Consider the following 16,812-nt stretch of genomic DNA (forward strand, 5'->3'; position numbering starts at 1 on the left):
CCATGTCCTCTATGCCATTTGTCGTATTTTCTTTGGTGTAATTCTCATTTGTTTGATGACTTTATTTTTTATCTTCCACTTTTAAAAAATTCCGGACAGCTTATATTTTCTCTTTCTGATTGACATTCTTGACTTAAGGACTCATTAAAATTTTTATTTGCTCCACATCAACTTTTTGTGTGTAATAATACTTTTTTTTTTAATGTTAATTCTTTTTTTGTTTCATTTTGTTTTTAAACACTCAGGCATATATAATAATTTACACCACCAACGGGCACATTCTGCAAGTCTACCTCCTGACTGCCGGATCTTAGTCCCTCTCTTCCCATGAATCTAGAGTCCTCAGCTGCTCCCCCTCTCCATGTTGCCATCTCTGCTTGCATCTCTGATGTCACTGCTCTGGATAAGGTCCTGCATTCTGCTTGTACTCTTCTTCCTTGACAGTCCTAGGGTCCTCTGTTTCTGCACTGTGAGATCAACTACTCCCCACACACTCTTAAACTAAACTCCCTTTTGAAACCTTGTAAGCCAGTCACTTCATGTCTTTATCACCCCCTCAGTTTAGGTAGCCAATGTCTAAGTTGCCTGTCCCTATCTACCCTGTGTACAGAGGGGATAGCATCGATACTTGATGTGAAGACTCCTTTCCTTTCTGTTGGTTTTTAGAATTACTACCTCCATGAGTATAGGTCAGGTTCATCAAATTGTAGCAATTTGCCCTTGTTTCCTTTATCAAAAATTGTTTTTGTTTTTTGTTTTTAAATCTTCCTCTAGTCAAGTTCTGATTATCAAGCCATCATGGCTCGATAGGTACTATCTGCAAGTTTAGGTGTTCTTGTGCATCTCCCTTCACTTCATATCAGCTGGATGCTTCATATTCAGCTCGAGCCCTCTGTGGTTATGTCCTTGGCCATGGGCTCAAGTGTACCCAGGTTTCACCACACTTTGGACCAATCAGCCCTTCCTCTTCTCTCTCTCATCTTCAAGTCAACAGGAGTCTATAAACCATGGTTGAACTCAGCCCATTTCTTTATTGCTGCCCCTCCCCCTCTTCCACTTACGAGTAGACCAATGTGGTCACCAACAAGCTTACATGCCTGCTCATGTGTTCGCTGTGAGTTTCAGACTTAGAGGGGGGTGTGTAATAATTATTTATGCACCATTCTATATGCTTATTCCTTTCCTTCTTTCTTCTTGCAGGTTTTTTGTTTGTTTGTTTGTTTGTTTTAGTTGAGTTGGTGTTAGTTTCTTTCTGTTATTTCATGTTTAATTGAGTTTAGAAATTCCTAGATCAGCTAGTTGCATGATGTATAAATCAAAGAAAAGCAGACCATAGATCTATGGTAGCAAATTCTTTTTCTTATAGGATTATTTGTATGAATTAGTTCTAGCATAGATCTCATCTGCCAACAACAAAAAAGCTGTCACTTCCATACTTGAGTCCATCAGTGCTGCCACTTGGTAAATCCTTCTTCTTGGGGGTCTTCCTCTTTTTATCTGACCCTCCACCTTACCAAACATGATATCCTTCTCCAGCTACTGGTCCCTCCTGATAATATGTCTGAAGTCTGAGAGATGAAGTTTGGCAATCCTGACCTCCAAGGAGCACTCTGGCTGCACTTCTTCCAAAACAGATCTGTCTGTTCTTTTGGCAGCCCATGGCACTTTCATTATTCTCCTACAACACCTTAATTCAAATGCATCAATTCTTCTATGGTCTTCCTTATTCACTGTCCAGCTTTCGCATGCATGTGAGGTTATAGAAAATACTGTGGCTTGGGTCAGGCTCACCTTAGTCCTCAAGCTGACTTCTTTGCTCTTCAACACTTTAAAAAGGTCTTGTGCGGCAAATTTGCCTAATGGAATACGTTGTTTGATTTCTTGACTGCTGCTTTCATGAGTGTTGATAGTTGATCCAAAAAGAATGAAGTCCTTCACAAATTCAATCTTTTCTCCATTGGTAAGAATGTTGTTTATTGGTCCAGTGGTGAGGATTTTTGTTTTCTTGACATGGAGATTTAATCCATATCGAAGGCTGTGCTCTTTGATCTTCATCAGTAAATGTTTTAAGTCCTCTTCACTTTCAGCAAGTAAGGTTGTAGCATCTGCATATCACAGGTTGTTAATGAGTCTTCCTCCAATCCTGATGCCACATTTTTCTACATAGAACCCAGCTTCTCGGATTAGTTGCTCAGCATTCAGGTTGAAGAAGTGGTAAAAGAATACAACCTGTTGTACACCTTTCTTAATTTTTAAACCATTCATTGTTCTCATGTTCTTTTCGAACAACTGTCTCTTGGTCCAGGTACAGATTCCTCATGAGCACAATTAAGTGTTCCGGAATACTCATACTTCGCAGTGTTGTCCATAGCTTGTCTTGATCCACACAGTCGAAAGCCTTTGCGTAGTCAATAAAGCACAGGTAAACATCTTTCTGATATTCTCTGCTTTCAGCCAAGATCCATCAGACATCAGCAATGATAGCCCTCATTCCACGGCTTCTTCTGAATCTGGCTTGAACCTCTGGAAGTTCTCTGTCAATGTATGCTTGCAGCCGGGCACCATCAATTAGGTTCCCACTCATAGTAATCCTGTACAGGGTTTCTTCAGGGCAGCTGGTGGGTTTGAACCACCACTTTTCAGTCAGCAGTCCCATACTTATTCTGCAGTGTCACATCAGGACTTAAGTTAATAATTCTTCCTTACTTTCCCTCTTCTATATTGTTGTTGTTGTTGTTAAGTGCCGTCGAGTCGGTTCCGACCCATAGCGACCCTGAACAGGGTTTCCGAGGGTGTAAATCCTTACGGGAGTAGAAAGCCTCATCTTTCTCCCACGGAGCAGCTGGTAGTTTCGAACCACTGACCTTAAGGTTCGCAGCCCGATTCGTAACCACTACGCTACCAGAGCTCCTATATTAAGAATCGTTAATTTAGCACTGTTGTTGCTACTCAGAAGAAGAATGGCCTGGAAATCTGTTTTAATAAAGATTACAGTCAAGAAACCTATAGAACTCAGTTGTGATCTCTAACACATGGAAGTGACAGCTTTTTTTTTGTTGTTGTTGTTGTTGTTATTTTGTTTTTGTATTGGTGAGTAGAATGGAGATATTAGTGGTAAATAATTGAGAACCAAGAAGTAGATCTAAATACATATACAACAATTATTATAAAAATAGCACTTAAAATCAGTGGTTGAATTATGATTTTTAAATAATGAAATTAGATCAGGCTAACTGAATAGAAATAAAACTGCATTCCTAGCTCACTTATTATAGCAAAATAAATTTCAAAAGGAATTCCCAAGATGATATTGGAGAGAAATACAGATTAAAACATTTAAAGATGGTTAAAGGAAATATAAAATACTAGAATTGTTAGATCATTTTATTAAGTAGCAAGAGAGAAAAGAGGCAAGAATGATTCTCAGATTTATAATTTAGTCATAGACTGTACTATCGTTGGTTGCAATGGGGAACACTGTACCTTTTAGATGAAATATGATGTGTTCCATTTTGAAAATAATGATTTTGAATTGGCTGTAATACATTTGTTTTACAATGTTTAGTAAGAAGGTTGTTGTATGGATCACGAAGCTCGTGAGAGAGTTATGGCATATAGTAAATATTTGGAGTAGCAGTAATCATAAGAGTAGATGAGATTGTCCGGTAAAAAAGCAGTGATGGTGGTGTGCTGTGGAGTTGATTCCGACTCATAGTGACCCTGTATAGGGTTTCCAAGACTGTAAATCTTTATGGGAGCAAAAAGCCTCATCATTGTCCCATGGAGCACCTGGTGGACTTGAACTGCTGACCTTGTGGTTATCAGTCCAATATGTAACCCACTATGCTACCAGGGTTCTTTCAGTGAAAGTATAGAATAAAAAGAAAAGAGGCTTTCTGGATCCAAGTTAGAGGAACATATAGTGGTTTAGGGGAATGGCAGGCAGGAGGGAAAAAAGGAAAGAATACGATAGCATAGGATTTAGGGAGAAAATACTGTTTATAATAGGAAGAATTTCAAGTTCTAAGTGGTTAAGCAAAGTAAGGACTGAAAAATGTCATAACACATTTAGAGAGAAGGTCGTTGATAAAATTAGAGTGAACCATTTCTGTGGAATATAGGAGACTTATGCAAAGTTGGAATGAATTTAGGGATGAGGGGAAGCTGAGGAAATAGATCCAGCATAATCCACTTGTTCAAGACATTTGGTTGTGAGAGTAAGAAAGAGGAAGGGCAGTTTGTTGTAGAAGAAGAATATTAATGCATTTTAAAATTGGTACTGTTTTTTAAGACGGGAAAGATATGAGCATGTTTATATATTAACACGAAAACAATAATGCAGAATAAAAGGTTAAGCATACAAGTCAAAAGGAGCTCTGATGGCTCTTAGTTTAAATGTCCAACTGCTAACAGAAAGGTCAGCAGTTCATACCCACCAGTAGTTACAAAGGCGAAACAACCTTGAGATCTAGTCTCATAAAGCCTAGGATTCCCTATGGAACAGTTCTGCTCTGTCCTGTAAAGTCTCTATGAGTTGGACTTGACAGCACATAACAGTACTAGACAAAAGAACTCATTGGTAGCACAAATGGTTAAACATTCAACCACTAACCAAAAGTTTGGCAGTCAGAACACATTCAAAGCTGCCTTGGAAGATAGGTCTAGTACTTTGCCTTCAAAAGGTCAAAGCCTTAAAAACCCTATGGAACACAGTTTTACTCTGTACACATTGGGTCCCCATGAGTTAGAATCAACTTGAAACCAATTAACAACAACAAATACAAGGCATAGTCTATGTATTTAAGGCTACAGGTTCCTGAGAAGATAAAGGGAATAAAAGCTTTTTCTAGAAAGAGGAGCAATTATTCTTTAGTTGTGTTATTGTTGTTGTTAGGTGCCATCAAGTCGGTACCAACTCATAGCGACCTTATGCACAGCAGAACGAAACAATGCCGGATCCTGGGCCAACATCACTACCACTGCCACGCTTGAGTCCATCGATGCTGCCTCTTGACCAATCCGTCTCGTTGTATTAGGCAGGAAGAATAGTGGAACTATTTGTGATGTTTAGCAAAAGAAACTGTCAACTTTTGATCTAACAATTGTGAAGTAGAACAGAACATATCTTGAAAATAAAAGAAGGCCATGGGGCTGGAATTTTGATGGCTGGAGAAGGTTTGAAATAGTGATTATGGAAAGTAAGAGAAGAAGTTGAGTAGTAGGAAGCTATGGAAGGATTCTCCATCTAGTTTAATAGTTATAGTAATTTTTCTCCAATAGCACTCAGCAGTCCTGGAGCAGACATGGAACATGTTGATATTTGGTTTCTTCGCATTTTTCCAACAGTGGAGTTATATCAAATAGATGGGAAGGAAATGAGTGCAAGAGAGTTTGAGGTTTGGGCTACAGAATATGTGATTCAGTAGACATAAGCTGGATAGAAAAGAGAGATAATGATGGATAGGAAGAAAACTGGAGAGAAAACAGACTTGACATCAGTACAATTAATAAAGAACTGTTATACGAGTAAATGAGTGAGCAACTTGAAAAGACAAGAGATTATAGACAGTGAATGGAATGTCTGATTTGTGAGTTCAGAGATGAAGCAGTTTAGGGGAGGACAGGATTCAGAGTGACTTATAAAAGTTATTGATAATTATGGAGTATTGGAAAGTTTTTTGACGGTGAAGATGTCCAGTAACAGAGAAGCCAAGTTAGTGGATGAAAAACTCATACGAGTCTGATAATCATTTAGGTCCCAGATTCTAGCACAGTGGAAACAGTTGAGTTGAATGAGGTGCTGAAGACTTCAGTGAATAAAGAGGTGCAATCAGCAAGTGCATAACTATGTTGAGGAGGGTTAGAGGACCGTCCAGCTAAAAAGTATAGACCTCAAGGAGCTTTATCAGCTTTTAACTGTGGTCCCCAAACCTTTACATGCATGATATGACAGGGAAGGGAAGAGATCTGGCCAACTAGGTTTTACAGAAAGAATGCAAAGGAAACCTGGAGGCATGGTGGTTAAGTGCTCAGTTGCTAACCCAGAGGTTGGTAGTTCAAAACCACTAAGCACTTTATGAGAGAAAAAATATGACAACCTTAAATTTATTTTGTATAATTTGAAGCAGAAAACTACAGGAGTCATACTTTTCTGACCTTAAATGTGTCCAGAATTGTAGTCAGAGTTTTTGGAATGAAAAAACATATCAGATGTGTCAGAATGAGAAGCAGATGGGGACTCTTAACTAAGCAATTTTCTTTGCTGCTTATTACACTGTTTTTTTCCTCTGGCTTATTTAAATGGATTCATTCAGTCTTCTTGGTAAACCTACATATTCTCCAGATACGAACCAGAAGCCAGGACTGTAAAATTAATAACCCAATGGGGCTGCTTCTTGGAAAAAGCACAGACTGTTTTGTCTGTTTCTTCAGGCATGAAATTTCAGTAGATTTTACTGACCATAGGAGACTAGATTGTTTTCTCCTAGTCTGGCCTAATAATTCCAACTGCAGTTGTAGAATTCTGTAGTTTCAGATTTGATTTGATTAAGGCTCAACTTCTTAGAAACTTGGAATTAAAGGAAGAGACATGAGAGGGTAATCAACTGGCAATTCTATCTTATACAAATGGTGATTTTGAAATTCAAATATTTTTATAAGCAAAGTATGATTGACTGATTGATTGATTTGCCTTCCCAGAGCTATTCCAGATTATGGTTATTAGACATTATGGTTTTAGGATGATTGGCCTATGCTCTAGACCCCAAAGACAGTCTTTGTAGTCTTTGCTAAGGTATAATGACAGAAACACCATCCCCACTAACCTCACCCTCATATCTGGAGTCTTGAAAGACGATAATAGCTGCTTTTGTGTTGAGGGGCATCTGTTTCAGTAAAAAAGTATTAAGCAGAAAAAGTAGCGTAGGGTTAGGTTTGTTGTTGTTGTTATTAAGTGCTGTCGAGTCGATTCTGACCCACAACAACCCTGTACAGGGTTTCCAAGCCTGTAAATCTTTACAGGAGCAGAAAGCCTTATCTTTCTCCCGTGGAACCGCTGGTATTTTCAAACTGCTGACCTTAGAGTTTGCAGCCCATTTCGTAACCACTGTGTTACCAGAGCTCCTTGACTAAATCAATTCTTGAGATTCTAGAAGGTTGGTGCTCTGACTGGGATCCAAACAAAATATATTTCTTGATTGATAGTGGGACATTGAATCTAGAGAAGGGATAAATGATCTGCAAATAACCACAAGCCTTTGGATGCCCTTGGTGGACTAGAAAGCTTGTAATGCAAGGATGTTATTGTTAAGTGCCATCAAGTTGGATCCAACTTATAGCAAACTGGATAGGGTTTCCAAGGAACAATGGTGGTTTTGAACAGCTGAACTTGTGGTTAGCATTAAAGTGCTTATCCTAGATCACTACACTGGGACACCTAGCTCTGGGTAGTTGTTCTAAGTTTCCCACTTCTGTCTTTAGCTTTGTGCAATGTATGAAATCAACTTTATAAAATTTGTTTTCATTTGATTGCTTGTGAGACCTTAAAATAATATATGCAGTTTGCCAGTAGCCATTCAGGATTGTGTAAATACTTCAAATGATTAAGATACAATTTTTACAGAATTCTTAATACATTTGTCTCAATTAGAAAGAAATAATTTATAAAATATTTTAACAGTGTTTTATAGGGTAAATTTTGTTAAAAACTAAAATGAAATGTCTAAAACCCACTAAGACTTGATTTTTTTCAAACCTGGTGTTACAAATACATATACATAATTTCTGTCTAGTTGGGATGTTGTTGTTGTTGTTAAGTGCTGTTGAGTCGGTTCCAACCCATAGTGACCCTGTATAGGGTTTCCAAGGAGCAGCTGGTGACTTAAAAGTTCTGTTGAAATGGTCCTGGTGTGGCACAATAGGATAAGCACTGGACTAATAAATGCAAGGTCGGAAGTTCAGACCTACCAAGCTGCTCCTCTGAAACCCTATACAGAGTTACTATGAGTTGGAACCAACTCTATGCATTTACTAACAATAACAAAGTTAAATTATAGTACTTCATTTCAAGGACGTAGGAATTCATTTCAGAAGGACTGTTTTTTTGTGGGGGGAAGGGGAAGCAGGAAAGGATTATATCTCCAATTTCAGTGCTTCCCTGAGTCTGCTTTCTTAATTACATCACTTTATTGAAATAAGTAAAAACTACTATATTGTTTAAATCACATTTAAAAATTGAGACTTGTTTCTAATTAAATGTTTTCTGCTTTTTTATAGAGGAACTCTGAGGAGAAGACCTTATAATCATGGATTATTTTGTACTGAATGTGGCAGCACAGATACATGCACAGATTATTTATGCAGTAAGATACAAACGTGAAAAAAATACATAGTACATTTGGCAAGAAAAATGAAGTGATTGAACATTAGTTTTTTATTAGCACATTAATATTATTCTTTGATCAGAATTTTTATTACCATGTTAATATTGTCTTTGATCAGAATGCTATTCTGTTGTTAAAGGAGTATTTAAGTTTTTAGAGTTTTCTGAACTTTGCAGCCTCTTCTACCCTCCTTTCTCCTCTTCTTGCCCCTAAGAGCATACCAGAAAAAACAATTGAGAACTAACAGTTAGACTCTAAAAGTAATTATCATAGTTAACAACACTCTAAAAGAGAGAACTATCTGGGAATCACTGCACTAAAGGATGAGATACCCCAAAGATACATATAAAGAGAAATAAAGTAAACTGGCAAATGTTTAATAGTCTTTCTTTTAGTTCTCCTCCCAAAACTATTGTTGTTGTTGTTGTTGTTATGTGTCATGGAGTCGGTTCCGATTCATAGCGACCCTGTACAGGGTTTCCTAGGCTGTAAATCTTTACGGGAGCAGAAAGCCTCATCTTTCTTCTGCGGAACAGCTGTTAGTTTCAAACTGCTGACCTTGCGGTTCACAGCCCAATTCATAACTAGTACGCTACCAGAGCTCCTTAACTAAGCCCCCTAAAATATTTAGCCAAAGAAAAATAGAAAATGTGTTAGATTCAATTTTTTATTTTCCCAAACATAAGTATATACAATCCAAAAGAAAAACTAGGATTATGTGATGCTTAGAGGCACGTGATTAGGGGTAAAGACAAACAGTAGGTATGCTTTTGTGAATATTACACTTTTGGATTGAATACTCTCCACCATGTCTATTTTTGCTTTACTTGAATTGTGATATTGAGTCTTGCTCTTGCTCTTGCTCTTCCTATTCCACATCTCATCCTCTTCCAGAAATATTCAGTCCAGAAATCATTGGGTAGGTTAGAGCTTCCACACAGAAGGTCAGCCCAGTGTTGTGTGAGATCTCCACACACTGCAGCATGTCTACTAGGAAGACAGCCTAAACAGGATGAGGATAGTGGCCATACCACAATTTAGTACAGGAAGTCAGAGTCCTCATGACGAGGACCCATGCATGATATCAGGCTAAGGATATCAATCCGGAACAGGGTAAGAGAAATCTAGGGAGGGGGTAGCTTGGCATGTTAGTTTGCCCAAGCGAAATGAGAACATCAGCATGTAGTGGGATGGACGAGCCTGGCATAGGGTGTCAGGCTGAGCAGATGAGAAAAGCACTCATGCAGAAATAGTCTAGTACTGAATATTGGCGCCAGAGTGGGATGAGAAGAGCTTTCACACTGGGGCTACCCTACCATAAAATATCAGAATCTGAACAGTTAAGGAGGCATCCATGTTTAGGGACAACCTGGTATAAGGTACTAGAATCCACATTAGATGAGGAAGCTTCAAAGTAGGGAAGAGGGGTCAGAGCCCGAATGTGATAAAGAAAGAATTCACACATTAGAGCAATTAAGAATTGCTTTTCAGAGTCTAACCAGAGGAAAGGGAGTCTAAAAGGTCGGACAACCTGTAGGTTGTCAGATTAAAAATAGGATGCCCAGTTAAATTTGAATTTCAAATAGATATGTTTGTTATTGGGTGCCATTCTGTCGACTCTGGTTCATTTATGTATATATGTGTGTTGTTGTTGTTGTTGTTAAGTGCCATCGAGTCGGGTCCGACCCATAGCGACCCTGTACAGGGTTTCCGAGGGTGTAAATCTTTACGGGAGTAGAAAGCCTCATCTTTCTCCCGCGGAGCGGCTGGTAGTTTCGAACCGCTGACCTTAAGGTTCGCAGCCCGATTCGTAACCACTACACTACCAGAGCTCCTTATATATATGTGTAACAGAAGGAAATGTTAACTGGTCCTGTACCATCCTCACAATTGTTATGTTTGAGAACATTGCTGCAGTATTAGTCCATCTCCCTCCTTTTGGCTGATCTACTTTACCAAGCATGATGTCTTTTTCTGAAGTTTGGTCTTGGTCATTCCTGATGACACATCCAAAGTAAGTGAGACAAAGTCTCACCATCCTTTCTTTGAAGGAACATTCTGACTGTACGTTCTCCAAGACTGACTTGTGTGTTCCTCTGGCAGTCCATGATATATTTATTATATTCATAGGCAGTCCATGATATATTAATATTCTTCACTAACACTATAATTCAAATGTATCGGTTCTTTTTCAGTCTTCATCTTTCATTGTCCAGCTTTTGCATGCTGAAGTGATTGAAAATACCATGTCTTGTGTAAGGCACACTTTAATCAGTAAAGTACCATCTTTACTTATTAACACTTTAAAGAGGATAACTGTAGTACAAGGATGAAAAAGAACTGATACATTTGAATTACAGTACAAGGATAAGTCAAAAGTATTCCTAGAAAATTGTAGAAACTTTATATTAAACAAAAATGTCAAGATGTGAAGCTGTTGTTTCTTGTCTTGCCCGGCATCTAGGTCTATACACTTCTGAAGGCAGTGTTTCCATTTCTCTAACTCCTGGTGTGACCCTATAGGCTAAGCACAAGGTCGGCAGTTCAAACCCACCAGCTGCTCCTCAGTAACCCTGTACAGGGTCTCAATGAGGTGGAACTGACTTGACAGCACGTAAAAACAACAGCAATCCTTCTTGGTAGAATTCTTTCCTCTTTGATTTACACCACATCAAAATAGCAATTTGGGCATCCTGAGGGTCTCAAATCATGTTACTTTTACAAGTTCTTTGAGTTTGGGAACAAAACGGTCAGAAGGGGCAAGATCAGGGCTGTAGGGTAGCTTCAGTAAAGTGCTCCAACAAAAGTCTCAAAAATGAGCAGATTCCTTGTCACAATGGAGAAATGCAATCCTTAGCACAACTTTCCTTGCCTTTTTCTAACTGGTGCAGTTTTCAATGTAAAAAAAAAAAAAAAAAAAAAGTTGGAAAAAGACAAAACAGAAAACATCTTTTACAGTAAGCCCATGTGAACATCTTGTATCCTTCAAGAAAATCTATCAAGATTAACCTTTAGGAGTCCCAGAAAACAGTTATCATAACTGTCTGGACTGATTTCTCTGTCCTGAATTGAAGTGGCCCAACAGATCCCCTTGGAAGTCAATGTTTTGACAAACATGATATCCATCTCCAGGGACTGGTCTCTCCTGATAATGTGTCCAAAGTATGAGAGACGAAGTCTAGCCATCCTAGCTTCCAAGTAGCATTCAAGGCTATACTTTACTCCAACACAGATCGGTTTGTTCTTTTGGAAAGCCATAGTACTTTTAACATTCTTTTCCAACATCATAACTCAAAGCCATAAATTCATCTATGGTCTTCCTTATTCACTGTCTAACTTTCAAATCCATATGAGATTATTGAAAATACCATAGCTCAGGACAGTAGTACTTTAGTTTTCAAGCTGACATCTTTGCTCTTCAACACTTTAAAAGGCTCTTGTGCAGCAGATTTGCCTAATGCAATACGTCATTTGATTTCTTGACGTTTGCTTCCATGAGTGTTGATGGTTGATCCAAGCAAAATGAAGTCTTCAACAATGTCAATCTTTCTCCATTAATATGGAAGTTGTTTATTGGTTCAGTGGTGAGGATTTTTGTTTTCTTTACATTGAGGGCAACCCATACTGAAGGCTGTGGTCTTTGATTTTCATAAGTAAATATTTTAAGTTCTCTTGTCTTTCAGCAAGCAAGGTGTATCAGCTGCATATTGAAAGTTGTTAATGAGTCTTCCTCCAATCCTGATACCATGTTTTTCTTCATATAATCCAGCTTTTCAGATTATTTGCCCAGCATACAGATTGAATATATATAGTGAAATAATGCAACCCTGGTGTAACCTTTCCTAAATTTAAGCCATTCAGTGTTCCCTTGTTCTATTTGAACAACTGCCTCTTAGCCTCCTGAGCACAATTAAGTGTTTCAGAATACTCATTCTCTGCAGTTTTGTCCATAACTTGTCATGATCCACACAATTGAAATACTTTGCATAATCAATAAAACACAAATAAACATCTTTCTGGTATTCTCTACTTTAATCCAAGATCCATCTGATGTCAGCAGTGATAGCCCTTATTCTACATACTCTTCTGAAACGGGCTTGAACCTCTGAGGAAAGTTCTCTGTCAATGTATAGTTGCAGCCGCTTTTGCGTAATTGTTAGCAAAATTTTGCTTGTATGCAATGTTAATGATATAATCTAATGATTTCCACATTCCGTTGAGTCACCTCTCTTTGGAATGAGCACAAATATGGATCTCTTCCAGTCACTTGACCAGGTAGTTGTCTTCCAAATTTCTTGGCATAGATAAGTGAGTGCCTCCAGTGTCGCATCAGTTCATTGAAAGATTTCAATGTGTGTTCCATCAATTCCCAGTGCCCTTTTTGCTGCTAATGTATTCAGTGAACCTTGGACTTCCTCCTTCAAATTGTTAGCTCTTGATCATATGCTACTGCCTCTTGAAATGATTGAAAATCCCCCATTTCTTTTTGGTAAAGTGACTCTGTATATTCCTACCATTTTTCTCTCTCTCTTTTTTTCTTTCTTAAAGCTTTTATTTTGAATTAAGTGATAGTTTACTTGGGATAACATCAGTTTTGCACTTATCCTATCATATTTCTTTTCATTGCAATGATTACAATCCCCTCCATGCATCACCATTCAACAGTATTTGCTTCCTTTCCCTTTGTTTTTTAATATACCCCAAAACACTCAGGAATATATAATCATTATAATCATTTAAATAAGCAAAGGGCATATTCTGCAAGCCTGCCTCCTGGTTGCCAGCACACAGCCTTTCTCTTTCCATGAGTTTAGAATCCTCAGCTGATCTATCGCTCCATGTCATCATTTCTGCCTCCATCTCTGGTATCCCTGCTTTTCTGGACGGGGTCCCACATTCTGCTCATGCTATTCTCCCTTGATGGTCCTATGGTCCTCTGTTTCTGGAATGTAATATTAATTACTCCCCCCTTTATATTACAAAAATTACACCTTTACAGTTGTGATAATCACAGTTAGTCATAATAACAATTACTCATTATTGAATCATAGGAATCCTCCTTTCACCAGACCCGTCTAGACAAGATGAAAACTATTCAGTGGGGAGCCTTTCCCCTCATACTCTGAAACTAAACTCCCTATTAAAAACTTGTATGCCAGCCACTTCGTGCCTCTATAGCCTCCCCCACCCCCATTTTAGGTAGCCAATGTTTAAGTTGCCTGTCCCTATCAATCCTGTGTACAGAGGGGATAGATTTTATCCTTGATGTGAAGACTCCTTCCCTCTCAGTTGGTATTTTGAGCTACAATATCCATAAGTATAGGTCAAGTTCATCAAATTGTAGCAATTTACACTGGTCTCCTTTATCAACTTTCTTTACCTTCCTCTATTTGTATTCTGGTCATCAAGCCATAAAAGCTAGGTCAAATGGGTTGTTGTTGTTGTTAAGTACCATGGACTCGGTTCCTACTCACAGTGACCCTGCACAGGTATTTCCGAGGCTGTAAATCTTTATGGGAACAGAAAACCTTATCTTTCTCCTGTGGAATGGCTGGTAGTTTCGAACTGCCTACCTTTAGGTTAACATCCTGATTCATAACCACTATGCTACCAGAGGTCAAATAGATACTATCATTAAATTTGGGTGTTCCTGTGAGTCTCTCCTCACTTCATATCGGCTGCATACTTCACTTTTGGCTCTAGCCTAACTAACGTCACTAGGTCTTTGTCCATGGGATTAGGAGTCCTCAGGTCTCAACACACTTTGGACTAACCAGCCCTTCTTCTTTCTCTTTCATCTCAAGGTCTACAGGAGTCTATGGAATGTGGTCAAGCTCAGACAATTTATTCATTGCTACCTTTCCCCCACTTACACTCATCAGTAGACCAACATGGTCACCAGCAAGCTTACATTCCTGCTCGTTCATTCCCTTTGAGTTTCAGTCTTGGAGGGGGTTTGTCTTGAAGGGACTTGATTACTTGCCTTAATGGCTCCCTGGTGAACAACTTGCTTGTTCTTGTAATAGCCAATCAGACTGCCATTTTTGTTTTTTATTTTTCCTGCTGATCTTTCTTTTAAGAAGTATCTTCTGTTCCTCTAGCTGCTCCAGACTGGTCTGCATGTCCATTCAAGTGGGAATGTCCCACCTCAGCAGGTTCTGGATGGAGTTCAGGATTCCACCTAAGGTCCTATACACTACTAAGGCCCCTCAAGAAGCCTCTTTCACTGGACAAGTTCTAGAAAACCTTTTAGGTATTCCACTCAGTTATAGGCTAAAGACGGGCATATAAGCTTTCTATAATCATGTTTCCAGATATTCCTTTCTATCTCACTCAAGTGTCTATTTTATAATAGTAGGCAAGGGAAACCAATATTCATAAGACAGTCAAGCATCTTAACATATGTCCCCACTTTTACCCATTCAGACTATGCCTCAATCCCTGTATCACAGAGCCCTGTTGTTCCAAGGTTGAGCATACATCACTATGTAACTCTGTCCCATTTAGCCCATGCAAACCTCAGTGTTGCCCTATCTACCTTGTTCTTCCATTCCCATCCCCCTTCTTGTGTATTGCCGTCCCCCAAACCCGAACTATGATGTAACCGTCTCCTACCCTGTGCTCTACCATCCCTAGTAACCAACAAAGAATTTTTTTTTCTTTCTTTCTTTTAGTATGGCCTAGCATTTTCTCTTGATGCTTACTTACTGCATCATTAAATATTTTGCCCATACAGTCCTTCAATATTGTAAGTCAAGAATTGAATTATTTCTTTAGTTCCCTCAGCCTGAGAATTACCTAGCATATTCTTTCTTTTCCATTTTCTAACTCCATCTTGTTATAATATTTGCCTTTGTTTTCTCAAGCTGACCTTTGAAATATTATTTTCAGCTCTGTACCTCCTCATTCTTCCATTTGCTTAGCATTTCTACACTAGAGAGCAAGTTTCAGAGTCTTGTCTGACATCTATTTTGGTCTTTTCCTTCTTTCTTGCCTTCTTAATAACCTTTTGCTTTCTTCCTATATGATGTTCTTGATGTCATCCCACAACTCTTCTGGTCTTTGGAATTTAGTGTCTAATGAATGCATCACATCTGTTCCTTATATGATCTCTAAATCAGGTAGTATATGCTCAAGGTCATATTTTGATTCTCTTGGACTTGTTTTAATTTTCTTCAGCTTTAGCCTAAACTTGCATATGAGCAATTGATGGTCTATTCCACAGTCTGACCCTGACCTTGTTTTGACTGATAATATGGAGCTTTTTCCCTGTTTCCTTCCACAGATGTAGTCAATTCGATTTCTGCATATTGCACCAGGTGAGGTCCATGTGTACAATTGCCTTTTATGTTGTTTAAATTTATTTGCAGTTGAGAAGCAAAATTCTATCATGCAATCTCCAGTGTAGTTTCTTTCACCAAGGCCATTTTTTCCAACTACGTTTTCCAACTTTGTTGGAAACAAAGAGGAAGGATTAGTTGCATTGCTGTTGCATTCCAATCACAGTAACTATCAATACATCTTGACTGCATGTTTGATCGATTTCAGTTGAAGAAGTTGGTAAAATTCTTCAGTTTCATCATCATTGGCTTTGGTGGTTGGTGTGCATATTTGAATAATAGTGGTATTAACTGGCCTTCCTTATAGGCATATGGATATTATCCTGTGACACAGAGCATTGTTCGTCAAGAAGATCTTGGTATGTTCTTTTTGATGACGAATGTGATGACATTTCTCTTCAATTTGTCACTTCTGGCATAGTAAACCATGAGATTTTCAGATTCAAAATGATCAATACAAGTCCATTTCAACTCGATAAAGCCTAAGATATCAATGTTTAGCATTCCATTTCATTTTTTACGATTTCCAGTTTTCCTAGATTCATGCCTCATACATTTCATGTTTCAATTATTAATGGATATTTACAATTTTTACTCTTCATTTTGAGTTGTGCCCCATCTACAAATGAATGAATATCCTGGAGGCATTACTCCATTTACATCATCAAGGTCAACTCTTAAAGTCCGTGTTGTTGTTAGGTGGCATTGAGTCAGTACTGACTTGTAATGACCTTATTATGCACAGCAGAATGAAACACTGCCCGATCCTGGGCTGGCCTCACAACTGTTGCCATGTTTATCCATCGATGATGCCACTTGGCCAATCCATCTTGTAGGGGGTCTTCCTCTTTTGCTGACCCTCCACCTTACCCAACATGATATCCTTCTCCAGCAACTGGTCCCTCCTGACAATATGTCCAAAGTATAAGTCACAAAATTTGGCCTTCTTGGCTTCCAAGGAGCACTCTGGCTGCACTTCTTCCAAAATGGATTTATTGGTTCTTTTGGCAGCCCATGGCACTTTCAATATTCTCCTCCAACACCATAACTCAGATGCATCAATTCTTCTACGGTCTTCCTTATTCACTGTC

The 16,812-nt window shown here is 38.6% G+C and overlaps 1 protein-coding gene across 1 annotated transcript in view; it reads left to right on the plus strand.

The window, feature by feature from the left end:
- Nucleotides 1–16,812, plus strand: part of GLIPR1L2 (GLI pathogenesis-related 1 like 2) — a gene marked incomplete at its 3' end in the record, with an annotated part of 69,112 nt that overhangs the window by 20,676 nt on the left and 31,624 nt on the right. The window contains 1 exon segment of the mRNA XM_006878258.1: nt 8,275–8,360. Within this exon segment, the coding sequence (XP_006878320.1) occupies nt 8,275–8,360 (86 nt within the window).

The sequence above is a fragment of the Chrysochloris asiatica genome, unplaced genomic scaffold (assembly GCF_000296735.1).
Source record: "Chrysochloris asiatica unplaced genomic scaffold, ChrAsi1.0 scaffold00170, whole genome shotgun sequence".
NCBI lineage: Eukaryota > Metazoa > Chordata > Mammalia > Afrosoricida > Chrysochloridae > Chrysochloris > Chrysochloris asiatica.